This window comes from Gopherus flavomarginatus, chromosome 3 (assembly GCF_025201925.1).
Source record: "Gopherus flavomarginatus isolate rGopFla2 chromosome 3, rGopFla2.mat.asm, whole genome shotgun sequence".
NCBI classification, from domain to species: Eukaryota; Metazoa; Chordata; order Testudines; family Testudinidae; genus Gopherus; species Gopherus flavomarginatus.
Genome location: NC_066619.1, coordinates 93,366,735 through 93,389,096, shown reverse-complemented (window position 1 = coordinate 93,389,096; position 22,362 = coordinate 93,366,735). Strand labels below are relative to the sequence as shown.

Below are 22,362 nucleotides of genomic sequence, written 5' to 3'. Positions count from 1 at the left end.
GCCCCGCCCCCCACGCTCCTCCAGCACGAGCTGGCCGGGAACCTCACCCCTTTCCGGTGGCTCTCAGCGGGCGGTGGCGTGCGCCGTGACGTCACACTGGCCCTCCACCCTCCGCCTGTTTCCGGAAGTGACGCTTGGCCTAATTTCCGGCCAGGCTGGTAACGGTAACGGGCCTGCGTGAGGGGAGGAGCTGGGCGGAGGCTGGAGGGGGCCGAGGCGGTGGCGCGCGTCTCTGCGCTGGGATGGCGCTGTGGCCACCGCGCTCCCGGGGTCTCCGCGCGGGGGAGGGGCAGGAGCCGGACCCGCCCTGCGCGCCCCGCCCGCCGGACCCGCAGGTACGTCCTTCCCCCACTCCCGGGATCGGGCCCTGCGCTGGGCTCGCTGCCCTCTCGCGTGGCCGTGACTCCGGCTGTCCCGGCGGCCCGCTCCTACCAGCACGACGCCAAACCGCTCGCCCGCCCTGCGGCGGCTCTTTCAGCGGGGGTCGCGGAGCTGGCAAAGCCCCCGGGCCTGCTGCTGGTCTGGTCCTGTTAGAGCTGCTCCCTACTCAGCGTGGAGCCGTGGGCCCCGCTCGGCTCCTCCAGCCCCAGCTACGCCCGCCTGGGGCTGAGCAGAGCCCCGAGGCGCTTGGTAACCCATCCCCCATTAGATTCTGCCCGGGGGCCCTCCCCGGCTGCCGTTTGCCCCGTTCGCCCCCGGTGGAGGCGAGTAGGGTGATCAGATGTCCCGATTTTTGGATCTTTTTCTTATATAGGCTCCCCACCTCCCACCCCCAGTCCCGATTGTTCACACTTGCTGTCTGGTCACCCTAGCGGCAAGTGTGACGTGAAGCTCCTGATGGGAGCCAAGTGTGAAGTCTCTGCAGTGAAGTGATGCTGAAGGAGGCCCAGTGTTTCCTGCAGGGAGAGGTGGCTGTAGCGTGCGCCTAGCCTCATGCCAGTGTGTGCCTGACATAAACAGATAGCTAAGGGTTAATGTGTCTTTCACCTGGAAAAAAAAAGTAACCTGAAGCACCTGACCAGAGAACCAATCAGGAAACAAGACTTTTTCAGATCTGGGTGGAGGGTTTTTTGTGTGTGAGTCCTTTGTTCTTGGGTCTTCTGCCTGTACTCTCTCTTGGCTATGAGGGGATTTCTATTTCCTGCTTTCTAATCTTCTGTTTCCAAGTTGTGAGTACAGAGATCATAAAAACAATAGGGGTCATTGTTTTTTTCTTTTGTATTTACATGTCTATAGTTGCTGGAGTGCTTTGAATTGTATTCTTTTTGAATAAGGCTGTTTATTCAATATTCTTTTAAGCAGATGACCCTGTATTTGTCACCTTAATACAAAAAGACCATTTTTATGTATTTTTCTTTCTTTTTATATAAAGCTTTCTTTTAAGACCTGTTGGAGTTTTTCTTTAGTGGGGAACTCCAGGGAATTAAGTCTGCAGCTCACCAGGGAATTGGTGGGAGGAAGAAGTCAGGGGGAAATCTGTGTGTGTTAGATTTACTAGCCTGACTTTGCATTCCCTCTGGGTAAAGAGGGAAGTGCTTGTGTTTCCAGAACTGAAAATAAAGAGGGTGAAATCCCTCTGTTTAGATTCACAAAGTTTGCTTCTGTGTATCTCTCCAGGAACACCTGGAGGGGGGGAAGGGAAAAGGTTTATTTCCCTTTGTTGTGAGACTCAAGGGATTTGGGTCTTGGGGTCCCCAGGGAAGGTTTTTGGGGGGACCAGAGTGCCCCAAAACACTCTAATTTTTTGGGTGGTGGCAGCTTTACCAGGTCCAAGCTGGTAACTAAGCTTGGAGGTTTTCATGCTAACCCCCATATTTTGGACGCTAAGGTCCAAATCTGGGAATAGGTTTATGACATGAGTGGCAGTGGTGAGATAGATAGAAGCCAGTAGGAATATTATATTTTTCTTTTCTCTGCTAGGGGCTTTTTAGCAGAGAGGGTTTGGCTTTAAAAGGAACCAGAGATAATTTTTTTTTCTCTGCTCTCTCTGGCAGTTGTGGCTTGCATATTAAGCAAGCAACCATTAAGAGACTATTAAGAGTCTTTTGTCACACAATAGCACTCCCATTAGGAGTCAAATACCAGCACTATATACATGCAAATAAAGTGGTTTTTCTGGTTTACTTTACGTTGAAAAAATTAGCTAGAGGAAGAAAGGGAAAAAGGCACTGTTGCTAGGCAGACCCCAGGAGGCAACAGAGCCTGCAGTTCAGAAGATAAACACCGGAGGGCACCCCAACACAAGAAAACAAGATGTCACGAAAACCAGAGGCAGTACAGCTCGAAGCAATGGAAAAACAGATAGAATTGCTCAGAACACAGATGGCCAGAGATGAGGCAACTCACAAACAAGAGACGGAAAGGCTACAAAAACAAGAAGAAGCCAAAAATGCAGCCTACCACAGAAAACTACAAGAAGAAGAGGTAGTCTACCGCCGAGAAATGGAAAAACAACAAAAAGAAATGGAAAAACAACAAAAAGAAAGTGAAGTGAAGAGAAGGAAAAACAGAGAACATGAACTGGACTTAGCGCAAGCTGGGCTGCATGCGCCAGCCAATCCTAACAACCCTTCTCCAATTATGGTTCCACATCACAGGAAATTTCCCACCTACAAGGCAGGGGATGACACTGAGGCCTTCTTGGAAAATTTTGAAAGAGCCTGTCTTGGGTACAGCATCCCTGAAGACCAGTACATGGTAGAATTGAGGCCACAGCTCAGTGGACCTTTAGCAAAGGTGGCAGCTGAAATGCCTAAGCAGCAAATGAACGACTATAAACTTTTTCAAACCAAGGCCAGATACAGAATGGGGATAACCCCGGATCATGCCCGTCGGCGTTTCAGAACCCAAAAGTGGAAACCAGATGTGTCATTTCCCAAACACGCCTACTACGTTGGGAAAAATTATGAGGCCTGGATATCAGGACACAATGTTAAAACCTTGGAAGAACTGCACCTCCTCATACAAATGGAGCAGTTCTTGGATGGTGTTCCTGAGGACATCACACGGTACATACAAGATGGAAAACCCAAATATCTCACTGAGGCGGGGGAGATTGGAGCCAGATGGATGGAAGTGGCAGAAAGCGAGAAAGCTACTGTCAAGGGGAACGAATACCCCAGGGGGCACACCGACCATAAACCCTACAACCGAGGACAGCCAAAGACCCCACATACAACCCAAGTAAAGCCACAGACGTCCTATTCTTCCACCTCACCAGTAACTCACCTTGACCCAGTGACCCATCAGATGGAAGATGCTTTAAGTGTAATGAACTGGGACATATCAAGGCCAACTGTCCAAAGAACGCCATCCGAGTGCAATTCATTAAACCACCATCACCCAAAGATCCCCAGGCCCAGATGCCTCTCAAATACCCTTGGAGCGAAGGGAAAATTTGAGAGTGGGCGGAAAGAAGGTTACTGCGTGGAGAGACATGGGAGCACAAGTGTCAGCTATCCACCAATCCTTCGTAGACCCCAAATTCATCAACCCAGAGGCCCAAGTGACAATTTACCCCTTCATGTCACAAGCTGTAGACTTGCCTACAGCTGAACTGCCTGTCCAGTACAAAGGCTGGTCAGGAATGTGTACTTCTGGAGTCTATGACAATTATCCTATCCCCATGCTACTGGGGGAAGACTTGGCCAACCAGGTGAAGCGGGCCAAGCGAGTGGGAATGGTTACATGCAGCCAAACCAGGCAAGCTTCCAGACCCATTCCTGTTCCTGAGCCGTCCACAGACGCCCCGTCTGTGTTACCAAAGACCCAGACAGAGGTAGTGGACCCGGATTCCATGCCAACCACTGAAACAGCCACAGCACCTCCAGTCCTAGGCCCGGAACTGGAACAGCAACCAGCACCAGCAAGTGTAACCACATCTTCAAACTCAACGCCAGAGGGCGCCAGCGAGCCAGAACTGGCAGAAGCAACAGACAGCCATACCCAAAAGGCTCAGCCCGAGCCTGAAATACCCTCAGGTGCACCAGTGGAGAGTGGTTCACCAGCAACGGAAACAACCCCATCACCTACATTGCTTCCAGAGGGACCAAGCCCAAGTCCACAGTCTGAGGAAGAACTGGTGACCCCAGCCTCAAGGGAACAGTTCCAGACTGAGCAGGAAGCAGATGACAGCCTTCAGAAAGCTTGGGCGGCGGCACGGAGCACCCCACCGCCTCTCAGCTCTTCTAATCGATCCCGGTTTGTTATAGACCAAGGACTTTTATACAAGGAGATTCTTTCTGGTGGACACCGGGAAGAATGGCAGCCGCAAAAACAGTTGGTGGTTCCAACTAAGTACCGAGGGAAGCTCTTAAGCTTAGCCCATGATCATCCCAGTGGCCATGCTGGGGTGAACAGAACCAAGGACCGGTTGGGGAAGTCCTTCCACTGGGAGGGGATGGGCAAGGATGTTGCCAAGTATGTCCGGTCTTGTGAGGTATGCCAAAGAGTGGGAAAACCCCAAGACCAGATCAAGGCCCCTCTCCAGCCACTCCCCATAATTGAGGTCCCATTTCAGCGAGTAGCTGTGGATATTCTGGGTCCTTTCCCAAAAAAGACACCCAGAGGAAAGCAGTACGTACTGACTTTCGTGGACTTTGCTACCCGATGGCCGGAAGCAGTAGCTCTAGGCAACACCAAGGCTAACACTGTGTGCCTGGCCCTAACAGACATTTTTGGCAGGGTAGGTTGGCCCTCCGACATCCTTACAGATTCAGGATCTAATTTCCTGGCAGGGACCATGCAAAAACTGTGGGACACGCATGGGGTGAACCAATTGGTTGCTACCCCATACCACCATCAAACCAATGGCCTGGTGGAAAGGTTTAATGGAACTTTGGGGGCCATGATACGAAAATTCATCAACGAATTCTCCAATAATTGGGACCTAGTGTTGCAGCAGTTGCTGTTTGCCTACAGGGCTGTACCACATCCCAGTTTATGGTTTTCACCGTTTAAACTTGTGTATGGTCACGAGGTTAAGGGGCCATTACAGTTGGTGAAGCAGCAACGGGAGGGGTTTACGCCTTCTCCAGGAACTAACATTCTGGACTTTGTAAGCAACCTACAAAGCACCCTCCGACACTCCTTAGCCCTTGCTAAAGAGAACCTGAAGGATGCTCAGGAAGAGCAAAAGGCCTGGTATGACAGACATACCAGAGAACGTTCCTTCAAGGTAGGAGACCAGGTTATGGTCTTGAAGGCGCAACAGGCCCATAAGATGGAAGCATCATGGGAAGGGCCATTCACGGTCCAAGAGCGCCTGGGAACTGTGAACTACCTCATAGCATTTCCCAATTCCTCACTAAAGCCCAGAGTGTAACATGTTAATTCTCTCAAGCTTTGCTATTCCAGAGACTTACAGGTTTGTCAGTTTACAGTCCAGGGAGATGATGCTGAGTGGCCTGACGGTGTCTACTACGACGGGAAAAAAGATGGTGGCGTGGAAGAGGTGAACCTCTCAACCACCCTGGAACGTCTGCAGCGGCAACAAATCAAGGAGCTGTGCACTAGCTTCGCCCCATTGTTCTCAGCCAACCCAGGACGGACTGAACGGGCATACCACTCCATTGACACAGGTAATGCTCACCCCATTAGAACCCCACCCTACCGGGTGTCTCCTCATGCCCAAGCTGCTATAGAACGGGAGATCCAGAACATGCTACAGATGGGTATAATCCGCTCATCTACCAGTGCATGGGCATCTCCAGTGGTTCTGGTACCCAAACCAGATGGGGAAATACGCTTTTGCGTGGACTACCGTAAGCTAAATGTGCTAACTCGTCCAGACAACTATCCAATGCCAGGCACCGATGAGCTATTGGAAAAGTTGGGACGTGCTCAATTCATCTCTACAATAGACTTAACCCAGGAGTACTGGCAAGTACCACTAGATGAACCTGCCAAGGAAAGGTCAGCATTCGTCACCCATGCGGGGGTGTATGAATTCAATGTCCTTCCTTTCGGTCTTCGAAATGCACCCGCCACCTTCCAGAGGCTGGTAAATGGTCTACTAGCAGGACTGGGAGAATATGCAGTTGCCTACCTCGATGATGTGGCCATTTTTTCGGACTCCTGGCCCGAACACCTACTACACCTGGAAAAGGTCTTTAACCGCATCAGGCAGGCCGAACTAACTGTTAAGGCCAAAAAGTGTCAAATAGGCCAAAACAGAGTGACTTACCTGGGGCACCAGGTGGGTCGAGAAACCATAAACCCCCTACAGGCCAAGGTGGATGCTATGCAAAAGTGGCCTGTCCCAAGGTTAAAGAAATAGGTCCAATCCTTCTTAGGCTTGGCCGGGTACTACCGGCGATTTGTACCACACTACAGCCAAATCGCTGCCCCACTGACCAACCTGACCAAAAAGACCCAGCCGAATGCAGTTAAGTGGACTGATGAGTGTTAAAAGGCCTTTACCCAACTTAAGGCAATGCTCATGTCTGACCCTGTGCTCAGGGCCCCGGATTTTGACAAGCCATTCGTAGTAACCACGGATGCATCTGAGCGTGGTATAGGAGCAGTTCTAATGCAGGAAGCAACAGATCACAACTTCCATCCTTTCGTGTTTCTCAGCAAGAAACTCTTCTGAGAGGGAAAGTCACTGGTCAGTCAGTGAAAAGGAATGCTATGCCATTGTGTACGCCCTGGAAAAGCTACGCCCATATGTTTGGGGACGGCGGTTCCAGCTACAAACTGACCATGCTGCTCTAAAGTGGCTTCATACTGCCAAGGGGAACAACAAAAAACTTCTTGGTTGGAGTTTAGCTCTCCAAGATTTTAATTTTGAAATTCAGCACATCTCAGGAGCTTCTAACAAAGTAGCTAATGCACTCTCCTGTGAGAGTTTCCCAGAATCCAGTAGTTAAAAAGCGTTCTTAAAATGTAGAAGTCTGTTAGTTATATACTTAGTGGTATATGTAAAGGTGTATGTGTTGTATTACTCTGTTTAGTTTAAAGTTCTAGGAGGAAATCGCCGCCAGTGAGCTTCCCCACTGTCTGCAATTTGGGGGGCGTGTCATAAACAGATAGCTAAGGGTTAATGTGTCTTTCACCTGGAAAAAAAAAGTAACCTGAAGCACCTGACCAGAGGGCCAATCAGGAAACAAGACTTTTTCAGATCTGGGTGGAGGGTTTTTTGTGTGTGAGTCCTTTGTTCTTGGGTCTTCTGCCTGTACTCTCTCTTGGCTATGAGGGGATTTCTATTTCCTGCTTTCTAATCTTCTGTTTCCAAGTTGTGAGTACAGAGATCATAAAAACAATAGGGATTATTGTTTTTTTTCTTTTGTATTTACATGTCTGTAGTTGCTGGAGTGCTTTGAATTGTGTTCTTTTTGAATAAGGCTGTTTATTCAATATTCTTTTAAGCAAATGACCCTGTATTTGTCACCTTAATACAAAAAGACCATTTTTATGTATTTTTCTTTCTTTTTATATAAAGCTTTCTTTTAAGACCTGTTGGAGTTTTTCTTTAGTGGGGAACTCCAGGGAATTAAGTCTGCAGCTCACCAGGGAATTGGTGGGAGGAAGAAGTCGGGGAAATCTGTGTGTGTTAGATTTACTAGCCTGACTTTGCATTCCCTCTGGGTAAAGAGGGAAGTGCTTGTGTTTCCAGAACTGAAAATAAAGAGGGTGAAATCCCTCTGTTTAGATTCACAAAGTTTGCTTCTGTGTATCTCTCCAGGAACACCTGGAGGGGGGGAAGGGAAAAGGTTTATTTCCCTTTGTTGTGAGACTCAAGGGATTTGGGTCTTGGGGTCCCCAGGGAAGGTTTTTGGGGGGACCAGAGTGCCCCAAAAACACTCTAATTTTTTGGGTGGTGGCAGCTTTACCTGGTCCAAGCTGGTAACTAAGCTTGGAGGTTTTCATGCTAACCCCCATATTTTGGACGCTAAGGTCCAAATCTGGGAATAGGTTTATGACAGTGCCCCCCAGTCACTCAGTTAGCGCTGGGTTTGTCGGCGGTCGCCAGGCCAGCACTTGAGTATCTCGCTGCCTTTTCCCATTTTCCGTCGCACTGCTGGGTGTGACTGACAAAATGAAGTATGTGCAGCAGAGTTGCGTAAACACTTATTCAATCACCGTTCTGTTGAAAAAGTCAATGTGCAGATATATGGGGCTCCTTTTTGAAAGGTAACAGTCTGGGTTTGGAACAAGCAGTGACTGGAAATCCTAGAGAGGCCGCATAGTTAACTCTTTGAAATACTATATATCTCATTTCTTTCAAGACATTCTCTTCACCTTTGATTCTAGGGTAAGTTTGAGCAAGCAGCAACTTGTCCCCTTTTGTTAAAAGGAGATCTACCGTGTTTCGAAGCCCAGAGTAAGCATGAGAAACTGCAGATTGCTGTATAGGAATTCATACTCTTACTTTTTTCTGGGTGTCTGAAGTGGGGTTTATTGCCACTAGAAATCCCTCCTATGTTTATGTGAGAACTAAGTAAAATAGGTTATTTTTCTACATATCTGTCCTTTGTACAAGGTGTTTCAAGCGAAGAATATTAATCTGCTTGGCATTTAAGCAATACTCAAAGTCCAATCATGGTCAGACACTGTAAAAATGCCACTTTCTTATTACAGATTATATGTATTTAGAGTTAATTCTGGTGTTTTGGCTATTGTTAGCACTGCAGAACCAGAACAGCTAAGAGAGAGCCAGCTGGATCCTATTTTCACCCATGCTTCATCATAAAAATTGTTTTCTGCAGTTTGGTTGGAGAAGCTTTGTTACTGCTGATACATGATCCCTGAGTTTGCAAGTCTGGGAGTTATTAAAATGTATTTTATGTGTAAACTGAGCTAATTTAATGTGGAAATCATATAAGTAAACATCCAACTGTATAATATCAATTTTAGTCGCTGTTCAGAATTTAACCTCACTTTTCACAAATTTGCCATCTCAAGAATTCTGTTCTGCAACTAACTTTACCTGTTTGCTTGCTATCTAAATTCTCTCCACTTTTCCAAATGAACAAATCTGATTTTTTTTTCCCCCATACAGATATATGGCCATGGGATTGAATTGGCTTGCCAAAAACAAAAGGAGTTTGTGAAGAGCTCTGTGGAATGCAAATGGAATTTAGCAGAAGCCCAGCAGAAACTTGGTAGTTTAGCACTGCATAACTCTGAGTCCCTGGATCAGGAACATGCCAAAGCGCACACTGATGCTTCAGAATTGAGACAGAGGGAGGAAGAATGGAGACAGAAAGAAGAGGCCCTAATACAGAGGGAAACACAAAATCTGTGGAACACAGATTCTGTTAGCAAGGACGTATTTAATAAGGTACGAACCATATCAACATGCATAAAAGCAGGTAAAAACAAGGGATAGAACTGTTAGGTAAATCAAGTTATTTATATGGCACTTGTCACTGTAATATTGTGAGTGTCGTTTGTATCCAGAACAGTCCATATGACAAGATTAAGTGCTGAATGAGTATCCTTTCATTTATTTTGTTAAAATCCACCAAAAAGTACGTCCTGCTCTGATATCAAAACATAAGAAATGTTTTTGTACTACTAGCAGGCATCTCACATTGCATTGATCCAAAACAGCAGTTGTCTCCAAATGATAAAGTTAGCATCAAATCCTACCTTCTTCATATTAATACTTCAATATTAAATTTACAAATACACCTCTACCTCGATATAACACGACCCTATATAACACAAATTCAGATATAACCTGGTAAAGCAGTGCTCCGGAGGACTGTGCAGTCCAGTGGATCAAAGCAAGTTAGATATAACACGGTTTCACCTATAACGTGGTGAGTTTTTTTGGCTCCTGAGGACAGCATTATATCGAGGTAGAGGTGTAGTAAGGGGAAAAAAAAGTTAGGCATTTCTTGAGTTTTAAAGACTCAGTGCCTTGCTACCTGGTGTATTAAATACTTTAGTACATGACAATGCTATTCCAAGCAATAATCCAGGACCAGACGTTAGAAAGAGTCATTTTTTTAATGCTGGTGTTAATTGTCAAAAAGCCCAGTTTCCCAGACACCACCTCATGTACGTTAAATTAAGTATATGCATCAGTGTGTTTGCAGGTTTTGGGCCTACAACTAGAAGCATTACTTTTTAAATGGAAATTCAATAAAATGGTGTTCCCATAATGACCTAGTTTAAAATAGCGTAACAAAGGATTCTGTAATTAAGCTTCCTCCCTCTCTCCCTCCCCACAGAGTTTTATTAATCAAAAGAAAAGAAAAGAAATAGAAGAGGAAGACAAATCCAAATCATTCCTGCAGAAACATGAACAAAAAATTAGACATTTTGGTAAGTACCTCTCTTTTCCAGCTTTTTGTAGTTTTAGCTTTACGCATTGTGTTTAGATAGGTTTTATTGTTTTATAAAATGGACACTTTGAAATGACGCATCTGGCTAGCAGAATGAAGCGTCAGGTTTCTGGTCTATCAGGGTTTGGGATTTTATTTGATAGTCATTACAAAATAGTCCTTTCCAAGTAAGAGGCTGCATGCTGCAGAAGTTTATTGAATCCTACAGTCAATAATGCTTTTTAGATAAACACTATTTTAGTGCTCAGCATAACTGACATCCTTGCAAAAGAGAGGGTTCTGTCTACTTTATCTGACACTGCAGGAAAGGTGATACTAGAACAGTGGTATTGTAAATTCTGAAGCGTTTTTCTTTTAAAGGGAAGCATTTTTTCCCTCAGTATTTATCAAAAGTGTATCCTTCCATGGAAATGGCAGCTAAGTAGCTAAATTTCTATTTTAGTTCAGTTATTAGAATCTCTTGTAGACTACAGCCGTGTTTGCTGGTTGAACACAAAGAACCTACTGGTCCAAGAAAGCTTCGGCTTTGTGGGAAAAGACCTTTTAAAAAAAATACTGTTGAGATCACTAAGCTTAGTTGCAAACAGACAAAAGATGGAAGGAGCACCACTGCTTGGACGGAAGATGAAGATTTCTCTTCCACAGTAAAGCTACTTGGTTGCAGCTGGGGCATCAGGGGTTCTGGTATGCTCCTCCTAACCTCTTCTAGAATCCTTTCTGTGACTAGCTCTAGTGCAGGGATGGGCAAACTTTTTGGGCCGAGGGCCACATCTGGGTAGAGAAATTGTATGTGGGGCTGGGGCAGGGAGTGCAGGGTGTGGGAGGGAGCTCAGGGCAGGGGTATGGACTGCGGGAGGGGGCTCAGGGCAGGGGGTTGGGGTGGGGGGTTTATGAGAGGGCTCAGAGCGAGGAGTTAGGGTGCATGGTGCAGGCAGGGGTCTTAGGGCAGGGAGTTGGGGGCCAGGATGCAGGAGGGGTTTGGGCTCCAGGGTAGCAGTGGCACACACCGGGGGCAGGGCAGGCTCCCTACATGCCTGCCCTGTCCCTAGCCCTGCGCCACTCCGGGAAGGGGAGGGAGTGGCAGAGAGCTCTGTGTGCATTGCCCTTGCTGCACCTCCAGGTATCTCCCCAAAGCTCCCATTGGCCATGGTTCCCCACCAATGGGAGCTGCAGGGGGTGGTTCCTGGAGGCAAGGGCTGCAGGGATGTTGGCCCGGCTGCTGCTGAGAGTGGCGTGAGGCTCGTGGCGCCACTGGGTGCAATCCTGTGGGCTGAATCCAAAGCCCTGAGAGGCCGGATCCGGCCCGTGGGCCATAGTTCACCCACCCCTGCTCTAGTGCCTGCCTTGGCTGCTGCTTGCAGCTTTCACCAAGCAAGAACATAATGAGCAACTCTTGTTTGCTGCTTGGGGAAAGAGATAAGCAGCATTAGCAATGATGGCCTTACGTGCAGAATCAGAAAGAAAGCACTGCATCAGCTTAAAATCTGCGGAAATTGATTAGTACTTCTCAAACCTCCTTACTGCCAGACCCTCTGCATGTACATGTGCTTCAGAGCGAACACTACTGGGCATTGGGTGGATTTTTCAAGTCCTGTGTGTAAAGGTGTTAAGTATTTAATACACATCTTTGCCATGTAAGCCACAAGAGGAATAGCTTTAATACACATGATGGATTTACTACTAAAAATAACTTTTTAGTCGAATAAGCATCTATTAATAGTAACTCAGGTGCAGAGTAGTTTATCCAAGTATATCAGACCATTTACTAGGTGTCACTTTAAATCTGTAATTGAAATGTGATCAAAAACATTGTACTCAAATGCCCTTTGTCATGTAATGTTCTGAAATTTTGATGAATATCTTGACTGTCTCCCATTGTTCTGAGTCTTTGATTGGTTCCTGTATGTGTAGGGGCATACCTGTATTGGGGCTGTTGATTACCTGATGGAAATCATCCCTCCAACCAGGGATGGGGTTGAGTTGGCACTTGGTATGCCATACTGGCTTTTCTTTGTGGTGGTATATTTTTAAAAACAAAAATGGTTTCTAGTCCTCTTAGTTTCAGAACAGACCTTGCAAATGTGAAGTGATGCATGAGGCTGTCTCAGTATATGCCAACAGACGCGATTGACCTGCCTCCTTGTCACTGAAATAACTTTGAAGTCCAAGGATGACCACACAAGGAACAATGTTAACTGTTCCCCCACTAATCATTTTAGCAGAAATATCTTCTTACTAGCTTTCTGGGTGGAATGCAAAGTACCAAATCTGTGTTTAGACTGACCTCTACTAGGACTCAAATACTTAATTGTTTTGTAATCTGATAATTTCTTAATATGGTGAATGAAATAAGGTAAATATATAAAACCTTGCGGAATTCATGAGAATTCTCTAAACTTTTTTTTTTTTTTTAGTATTCTGACTTCACTAGTGGTTTTGGTTTTAAAGGCTTTTAATATAACTTTTTTCCACTTTGTTTAAGACAGTCGCAAGCAATACAACTTGATGATTTCTCCTCCTGGTTCATACCATTTTACACTTTGGTCTATTTGTATTTGGTCTCTGCATTTTAACATTCTACCTATAAATCAGAAGTAGATTAATTACTTTGTCTAATAATACCTTTTTCCACTTCTGACTTCAAACCTGGATTAGTCTCTTAAAAGTTGAGAAATTGCCTACTGTGTAGTGTTCTATAATTGATCCCATACCGTGTAGCTCAGTTGCCTTGGACAGAAATTCATAAAACCTAATATTCCTTTATTGATGCTCTTGTGTTCTAAAGAAAAGTTCTAAATAAATGAGAAATTCTAAATGCTAAACTCACTTTTAATTTTTACGTATAGGAGACATCTAACGTGCAGATATATCCAGAAATATTTTCCACAGTTTCCTCTATCAGGACTTCTTAAACTTTTTTTTTTTTTATCGTATGAAATTTTTAATAGCCAGCAACATATGGTTAGCCAGCTAGCTCTCTGCAGCCTGCCAAGAAGTGTTCCACAGGTATCCAGTGGTCTAAGGCCTTTAGTTTGACAACTGATGCACTAGATAACATGGAATATCCTGGTTTTCTAGTGTTGCAGAAGTTCAGTTAATGAGCCTCTTTTTGTCTCATATCTTTGGATCATGTTGAGTTTAGTTGAACTATGTGCATTATACAGGAAAATTTGTAGAGGAATTTTATTTTGTTCTTTGTCTTCATTCTTCTGCTATATTGGTAGTTGAGAAGCTGAAGTACTCTAGCCACTGAAGAGATACAGAAGAGGCAGTGCAAGCTTCTCCAGCCATCTAGCCTCAGTCCTGTTATAGAGACCACATTTACAAGTGAAAGTGTCAGTTAGTCTTTAATGGACTCTTAACATGGCCTTTCTGCTGAAACTAGCAAAAAAGGTGTCAATCATTATTTTGGTCACATGTCAGTTAGGAGTTGGAATGAGACTAGCTCACTTAGGCTTAGTCTTCTGTGTCACTCTTCTGATGGCAGGTTGAGCATTCGAGTGGTAATGAATTTGTCATTATGCTATGTCTACACTGGCACGTTTGGCAGTAAAACTTTTGTTGGTCAGGGTGTAAAAAAATAAATAAATAAAATAACACACACCCCGACAAACAAAAGCACCGGTGGGGACAGCACTGTGCTGCCAACCTAGCTACTGCTGCTCGTTGGGGTGATTTAATTATGTTGGTGGAAGAGTGGTTATACGGGAGACCTTACAGCGGTGCAGCTGCAGCAGTACAGCTGTGCTACTATAAGGTCTGCAGTGTAAAAATAGCCTAAAACACTCTATCATATGGAGTCAAGTAATGACTATCTGGTCTCTACTGCCGTTCAAATACCATAAGCAGTGTACTTTTATGGTAACACTTGGTTTTCTAATTCCTTTTCACCAGGCATGCTAAGCAGATGGGATGATAGCCAGAGATTTTTGTCTGACCATCCATACCTTGTATGTGAAGATACAGCTAAATATCTCATCTTATGGTGTTTTCACCTAGAAGCAGAACAGGTATTAGGCAAATCTTAAATTGGTTTGAATCTGGGAAAAGGTATACATTTTTCCTGCTTATGCTACAGAAGACTATCTACATAGATCACATTAAATGATTTATCTATTCCCCCTTCCCCTTACCCCCCCCACCATGTTTCCAGTTATCTTACTGAAGGGAACCTCGATAATACCTTGCATTATGTCTGTTCTTCAGTAGTTCTGTCTCCATTCCCTCCTACCCTTCCCCCCCACAGCGCATCCCCACTTTCAGTTTGATCTTGTAAGATGAGAACTGGTGATCATGAAAGTAAAACACATTTGAAATCTTAGTTACATGCTTACAATCTCTTTAGAAATGTAACTTTTAACTTTTGTTTCCAGAAAAGAGCTCTCATGGAACAAGTAGCACACCAAGCAGTTGTTATGCAGTTTATTATAGAAATGGCCAAAAGTTGTAATGTGGATCCCAGAGGCTGTTTTCGTCTATTTTTCCAAAGAGCAAAAGTAAGTCATGATTTCATTTTAATGCTAGAGAAGCTCTTGCAGCATCTGAGAGGGATCAGTGTTCAAGAGCAGCTGAGATTTGTTCCTGACAGCTGCAAGCTAAATATGTGCTAAGGGAATAGCCCTGGGCTCTAGGGGAAAGGTTGAGTTGTTGGCAGCCCTTTGTGCAGTAATGGTCAGTGTAGCCATGAAAATGGAAGCTCTGTGGGTGTCGTCATGCTGTTATGAGTGTCTAAAAGAACAGAACATAAAATCAGTGTGTACTTCATGTATAATCATACAATAAATGTAACATTCTTTCATGCACAAGTAATATAGAATGGTGAAAACTGTCTCCCATTTCCTATAGACCCTCACTCTTTGAAAGAGTAGAGTTCCTGCAGAATCAATATTTTGTGCTCTAAAAACTGTAGAAGAAGATATATAGACACTGGACAGGAGGTGTCTCCATTGCACTGCTTAACCAGGGAGATAGGATTCAGGACTAGATTAACTTCTCAAGCAGCTGGGCTCATGGTGTGCCATGGAGACTTCATGCGCCTTCTTAAGGAAAGAGCACATTTTTATGCCTCTGTAATGACCAAGTATAGCCATCCAGGAGCAATAGTATCAGGCTCCAGAGAGCTATGACTTGAAGGCATGTTGAAATCTTGGGATGGAGGCAAAGAGAGGGCATTCCACAGGACCTATCTATTGCAGTGCCCATTTGCCCCCATCACCACACTCCCAATTAAAAATGCTATTCTGGAAGAATTGCATGAGTAGTGTGGTCAGCAACTTTCTTCAGAAACTGGTCTCAATTGAATAAACTAGCATCTGGTCTGGCGACTATTCCATCACAGTAGTTCAAAATTAATTTGTAATACATTTAATTAAAACTTAGTACAGAACTGCTTAATCATAGTTAAAAGTATTTTTGCTGAACAGTGTGTGCAGTTCACAGCTCCAAAGTGCTTCACAAATATGAAATGAAGTGTTCTAGAATACTAATGAAAGATAGAGATCTTGAAATATGAATTGATGTTGGAACACACCCTAACTTCATTGTAAGAATTCAGGAACTCCATATTTCATCATACCTTTGAAATCAGTGAAGTTTAACTGCAAAATCCACTTTTGTCCCAGTAAGTTTTAAATTGTACACTCTAGCAAAAAAGCCCATCTAAGCTGATGATGTCAGGATTTAATTGTAAACAGGAGTTAGAGATGCTAAGCAGGCAAAGTGATTTCTAAGTCACAACTAATAAAAAAGCATTTTTAAGGACTTGGTGTCCCTGTTAGCTTGTTATCAAGGTCTCCATTGTTTACCCTGACTTGGGTCAGTGTTTGCCACAGCCGTCCACTGAACAGCATTTTTGTATCACTGTAGTGCACCTCTGTGTACCCATTTCTGCAGTTTGTACTGTTCCTGGCTGGATTGCTGCAAATCAAAGGATGTCTTTAAAGTGCTCATAGGGGCTGAATTTGTGCATCGCTGTGAAAATTTCAAGTACTTAGTCTGACTTTTCATACTGGCAGATTCACTTGGGAGGGGAAGTGCCCTGTCAGTTAATGGGGGACCCCAGCTTTAACTAGTGTTGACTTGCTTCTGAGAAGTCCAGTACTGAGTATCCCCTCCTTTCAGCTTCTAGGATGGGATGAGGAATGGCTTAAAATTAGGATCTATTCACCGCTCCTCAGTTGCAAGAAAATAGCCTTTTATCATTATCCCAGCCAAAAATATTAAAAACACACTTTAAAAAAAAAAAAATCAAGAAACCTAGCTGACTTTTCATAAAGCTGCTACTGGTTTCTCTCCAAGACTTTCATCTAAAGTTTAGGGTGGTGGTGTTTTCCCTTTTCTGTGCTTCATTGTGTAGCCTTTTTTTTTTTTTTTTCCAGTAATGTATATACTTATATATCCAAAATTTTACTTATAGTTTTGAGTTTAGGGCAATACTTAATTGACAATCTTTTCTTTCTACAGGCAGAAGAAGAAGGTTATTTTGAGGCTTTTAAAAATGAACTCGAAGGATTTAAATCAAGAGTGAAAATCTCTTCACAATCACAAAGTTTTCAGGCTATGTCAGTTCAGAATCCCATTGCCCATACTGGTCTCAGTTCCTTAGGCGTGCTGGAGTTTTTGCCACAGGTAGGTTTTTAATAAATCCATTTACAGAAATCATATAATTGTTTTAGGGCCAGAATCTGCCATCTTTGCTCATGTGAAGTAGTACCTTTGATTTCAAATAGGACTACTTATGGAGTAAGGTACTAGCTGGGACTAAAGTTAAATATTCTGTACAGAAACTATTTGCCCTCCATATAGATACTGAAAAAGCTACTGTTTTGTCTCCTAGACCCCAAATATCATCCAAGTACAAATCCAAATGCACTTTTATAACCTGATAATTCAGCCCTAATGCATTAAATATTCATATACTTAACCTACTCGCAAGTAATTTTATCTGCCACAAGTATGCTGGAGCAAACACTTATTATAAAACTGATTCTGTAGTTAAATTTTGAATTTTATATTATAGGAGGTGAAAATGAGTTTCCAAGTAAAAATGAGCATAATGTTCTCATTAATGGAAACTTACAAGTAATCAAACCTAAGAAAAATGCAGCCTGTGATAAGAGAATGGGAACTGCAAGATACCTTTAATAAAACACTGAGGTTTCATTATAGGTGGCTTTTAATTACAAAGCATGATTTAAATGTTAGTTTAATGGTTATCCCACAGACATAAAAGAAACTGAAGGGTTTTTCCCCACTTGGAGGCTTGAATGGGGTCAAAATTAAGACATCCTTTCGATCAAGATATTTATTTACACAGGTTCACTTGCATCTGAGGTAACTTAGAATAGGATTACAGTAGCTCCTCGCTTAATGCTGTAGTTATGTTTCTGAACAATGCTACTTAAGAATTAATGTAAATAGGGGATGTTAGGTTCTAGGGACTTTTTTTGCCAGACAAAAGACTATATATATACACACCACATAAGTTTTAAACAAACAATTTAATACTGTACACAGCAATGATGATTGTGAAGCTTGATTGAGGTGGTGGAATCAGATGGTGGGATATTTCCCAGGGAATGCCTTGCTTCTAAATGATGAACTAGCACTCGGCTGAGCCCTCAAGGGTTAACGCAGTTGTTAATGTAGCCTCACACTCTACAAGGCAGCAGGGATGGTGGGAGGGGATACAGCATGGCAGAGAGAGACAATGTGTGTGAGAGAAGGAGGTACATTGCCCTGTAAATACACTGACCCCACTCTAAGTACACTGCTTTTTTAAGCAGATCAGCAAGTTGACAGCAGCTGCTGCCATCAAGCTCTCTCCCTCATCCTGAGTCTTGTCATCTTGAGCCCTATCATGTCCCCCACTGTTCTGTGGAGATAGGGGGCAGGAGTGGGGGACGGGGACAACCTGACATTAGCACCCTCCCCCCTCTGCTCCCCCCGGCACAGCAAGCAGGAGTCTCCTGGGAGCAGCTCCAAGGCAGAGGGCAGGAGCAGCACACTGCAGTGCTGGGAGGGACAGCTGAACTGCCTGGCAATTGATAGCCTGCTGGGTGGCTGCTGCACGTGGAACTTAGGGGAGCAGGGAGCTGATGGGGGGCTGTCATACACCCTGGTTGCAAGCCCACCAGCTAGCTCCAATGGGCTGCTCTTTCTGCAAGCAGTTGACAAAGCAGGTGGCTGCCAAACAACATTATAAGGTAGCATTGCACAACTTTAAACACTCATGTTCTTTAATTCATCAGCAATGTAACAAAGAAACAATGTTAACCTGGACAATTTTAAGTGAGGAGTTACTGTATGTATATTTCTCTTTAGGCTCTCTTTCCATACAAGATGAATAAAAGCTTAGTACAGTCAAAAGATTTCCTAAATTTCAAGGGAATACATTTTTAATAAGCTAAATTACCATTACTATTAGTTATTGGCAAATCCTTATGCATCACATTCAAACTTGCCTCCTGAGTGTGAGATGCAGACCATTAAAGGGAGCTAGGCAATTGACCGTGAAAGCACAAGGTGAAAAATTAGAATCTCAGTATTTACTTGTGTAGAATTAATGTTGTTTTCTCCTGTTGCAGACTGCAGACTCTCTTCAAAGCTGCGTAAACACAGGTCTCTTTAATTTAAACTCGTTGGTACACCGAGATGATGAGGAACCCAAAATGATGGACACAATATAGTACTGTTAAGACTGAGGCCAAGTACTTTTATTACAAAGAAAAGAATGTGGCTCTTTTCTTGATACTTACTTTTCTGGGTGCTGCACTTTATTTTTTGTGTTTTGATTTTTGGAAGGAGGGTAATCCAGAAACACATTTGTCATTTTGTTTGAAAATGTGCTGCTAGATTTTTGGTTCTTTTTTAGAAGAGGGGTTCTCATATGTTACCGAATGTGAAACTGGATGTTGTTTCTGCTACTTAAACTTGCCTTTATTCTTAATTTTAGGAATCAAAGTATGACAAACAAATCTGCACAAATACAATGTTTACGAGAAGTGGTTGATTCTAGTTGGAATCTGCTATAATCTTTTATTATGGACATGGACGTGTCTTGCTCTATGAATACTAAAGATCACAATTGTACTCATGCTATACTGCTGACATAGTAACCGCTCAAATCCAATTTTATCATATTAATAGCAATAAATCAAAAGCTGATATCAGCTTGGATGCTCAGATTAAAGCAGTGTTTTTTTACCTCTACTGTAGAGATTAAAATTTTACTTTGCTTTCAGACAAAGGACTTATTTCTGATTGTCAAGTTATGTACATTTTAGAGACAAAGTGTATAATTGCTTAGTGAGTTTTGAGCCGCATTTCTAGCAGCATGGTCACTGAGAAGCTGATTCGTCTGTCTAACATTTAGTGTTAACTTAAAATATTACGGTTGCATTACAAAGTTCCCGTGTGAATAAATATTTTGAGTGAGGGAGATTGAGGGTGGGGGAAACAACTTCAGGATAAGATTGTACTGCAGCCAGGCTCTCTCCTTCATACTAGTAACAACGAAAGCCTGACTGCCAAAGACTGAGTGAACAGTATTGATTTATAATTCAGTTTTGTTACGGTATTTCAAGCTTTCCTCAGTTTAAAAGGAAGAAAGTTCTGTTTCAGTATCAGCTGAATGATTGAGGCCAAGTGTTTAATTGCTGAGAGTAACAATATATAGGGCAGTATCTTAAGAGCCCTCTGCTTTAGAGCTCTGTAAAGGTCAAACTCTGTAATATTTTCAGAATTTTGCCAGAACAGTCTTTGCAGTCCAAAACTGCTGCTTTTGCTGTAAAATGAGAAAATATCTAGGCATTTGTACTGTGGTATCAGAGAGGGTCAGTCCTACACTGAAACAGCCCAGATACATAGAGGCTGTGTACACAGGTGAAAAAACTATTGAAAACATTTAGGAAAGCTTAATAGCAATGTATTAGTTTATATATACTTCTTGAGAACCATTCTCTACTGCTTACTAACCCTTTTGCATTGCTTAAGTGGCATAAAGGGACTGGAAAGCAGCCAGATTTCCTCAGCCTACAGAATACCTAGGCTGGTGCAGAACTAGCATTGCTGGTCAGCTTCCTCTGCAATCCTTCTGTAGCCACAAGTGAAGGGAGCAAGTTTGAAGAACTACTGTGATTTGGCTTTTCTTTGCTGGTGGGTGGCCACAGGCGGTAGTTGTACCTTGGAGTGGCCCCTAGTCTGTCCTAAGGCATGCAGGGGCCAGTGGTGGCACAGAACCAGTGTCAGAAACAGAACTACTTCTCTGGTCCCCTTCTTCCCCTCCCCCCCCCCTCACCCCATGGCCAGCACAATCAGGCCTTTGCCTCCATGTTCTGTGAGGAGCAGGCCAGTCACATGCTTGGTTATAGAGAACCATAAGAGCATTTCTTCTTTTAAGTAAGTACTACAGAAGCCTTATGGATGGGAATTTTGGGGTGAGCACAGTCAAGCTTCAGAAACGTTTGCTGGGCCTTCATTGAAATGTCTGTCAGCTACTAGCATGAGGGGGCTGATCTGTGTTTCTGATATGGTTGAGATACAGAAACAACTTTAGTGGCACATTCTAATTTTAGGTCTCCAGTACACCAGCCGAAACGCTTGTGATCTCTCTAGCAGACCCTTACTGAACTGAGAGAAGATAACAGCTCTGAGTGGGCTCTAGACAAAAGCTGCAGAAAACACAAGTATATTCTCCAATGCTATAAAACCTGTTTAGCTGAGTAGTGTCAGTGAAACACAGTGAGGGAAAGATTGCAAAAGGGCATGTCATTTCTCTTATCACTAACTTCCCCAGTATGAGAAGTGACCTAGCTATGCTGTAGTTCATCTCCTAAACACAGTTAATCATGTATCCTACAGAAAGAACTGAAGTTCCATCTGCAGGTGCCTGTTGCTCTGGTATCTAAGCCCTGAGGTTGTTGCAGGCATGTGAAGAACAGAACACACTTCTGCTAAAAATCTCAGGGCCATCTTGGAGAAAGGGCAGCCAATATCCTGTTCTTATGGAAAGTGAAGAAATGTGTATTTAGGCTAGTGCAAAGGTGGGGAGAGCTGTTGCTTTTTGTCTGGAAATAGTCCTGAAACCCCAGTAATGCTGGTGTCAAATGGAAGTATAGAACAAATCAAGGTTTTGTATGGGAATGCTAAGGCAACTGTCCAAAGGAATCTAGTCTTCAAGGAACATGTGTATGTCTAGAGGCGTCTCAAAGGACATAAAGGCTGGTGGCTGCAAAATTTCATTTTTTTCTTTTTTTAAGAAAAGGACCCAAACTGAACAGTACCTACCTCAACAGCCTTACACTTACCACAAATGAAAAGCTTTCCAAATTCCTCAGATGCTTTTCTTAGAATGTGTCAGTACTGGTGGTGATAATACTTTGGAGTAAAAATCCTACTGTAAAGTATTTTAACTGTGTTGGTACTACTAGTAGATGACCTGTTTGATAGATCAATACCAGAGAGGAGTGATGCTCTCAGCAGCATGGTCTGCTGCCAGTTACACCAGTTTCATAAAGTTTAACTATCTGGATGTGATGATTACATTGATTTCTGTACCTAGAGCTTGCTGACCAGTTTCTGAAGAAGTGGGATTGAGGGAAATGAAATCAACAGAGTCTGTAAAGCTGAAAAAATGGGTATGAGAGTTCCTTGTAAAGACTAGCAGTAGCTACAAAAATCTGGACTGCTTGGTATTTGAAAGAGCCAAGCTTACAGAGGGCTGTTGACCTCAAAGTCCAGTGTCAAATGGGAATGAGGCTGGTTCCCTACCACCAAAATATGCAATGTACGCATCTCTATTAATCTTACGGGAGAGACTATTAGCCTACTGTTTTAATCTCTGCTCTATAACCTCATTAACTGAGGATTAAAGTTACACTCTACCACACCAAATGTGGTTTTGTTTCCAGTGGGACTCTTCTAGGTGCAACTAGATAGTCAGAATTTTGTTAATGTTGTAACTTAGTGGAGTGAAATAGCAAAAAGGTAAGTTTTGTAACTTTTAAATGTGGATAAAGACAGACTTCAAGATAGCTATGATTTGTCAAGCTAACATGTTTAATCAAAG

The 22,362-nt window shown here is 43.5% G+C and overlaps 1 protein-coding gene across 1 annotated transcript; it reads left to right on the top strand.

Annotated features, from left to right (window-relative positions):
• The first annotated feature begins 179 nt into the window (after positions 1-179).
• Positions 180-21,546, top strand: CDC37L1 (cell division cycle 37 like 1, HSP90 cochaperone). The gene is made up of 7 exons (XM_050944305.1): positions 180-335; positions 9,002-9,283; positions 10,182-10,275; positions 14,190-14,305; positions 14,669-14,791; positions 16,758-16,922; positions 18,881-21,546. Exons 1-7 carry the CDS (start codon positions 243-245, stop codon positions 18,980-18,982), a joined length of 975 nt encoding a protein of 324 aa, XP_050800262.1. The 5' UTR covers positions 180-242; the 3' UTR covers positions 18,983-21,546.
• The last annotated feature ends 816 nt before the right edge of the window (positions 21,547-22,362 follow it).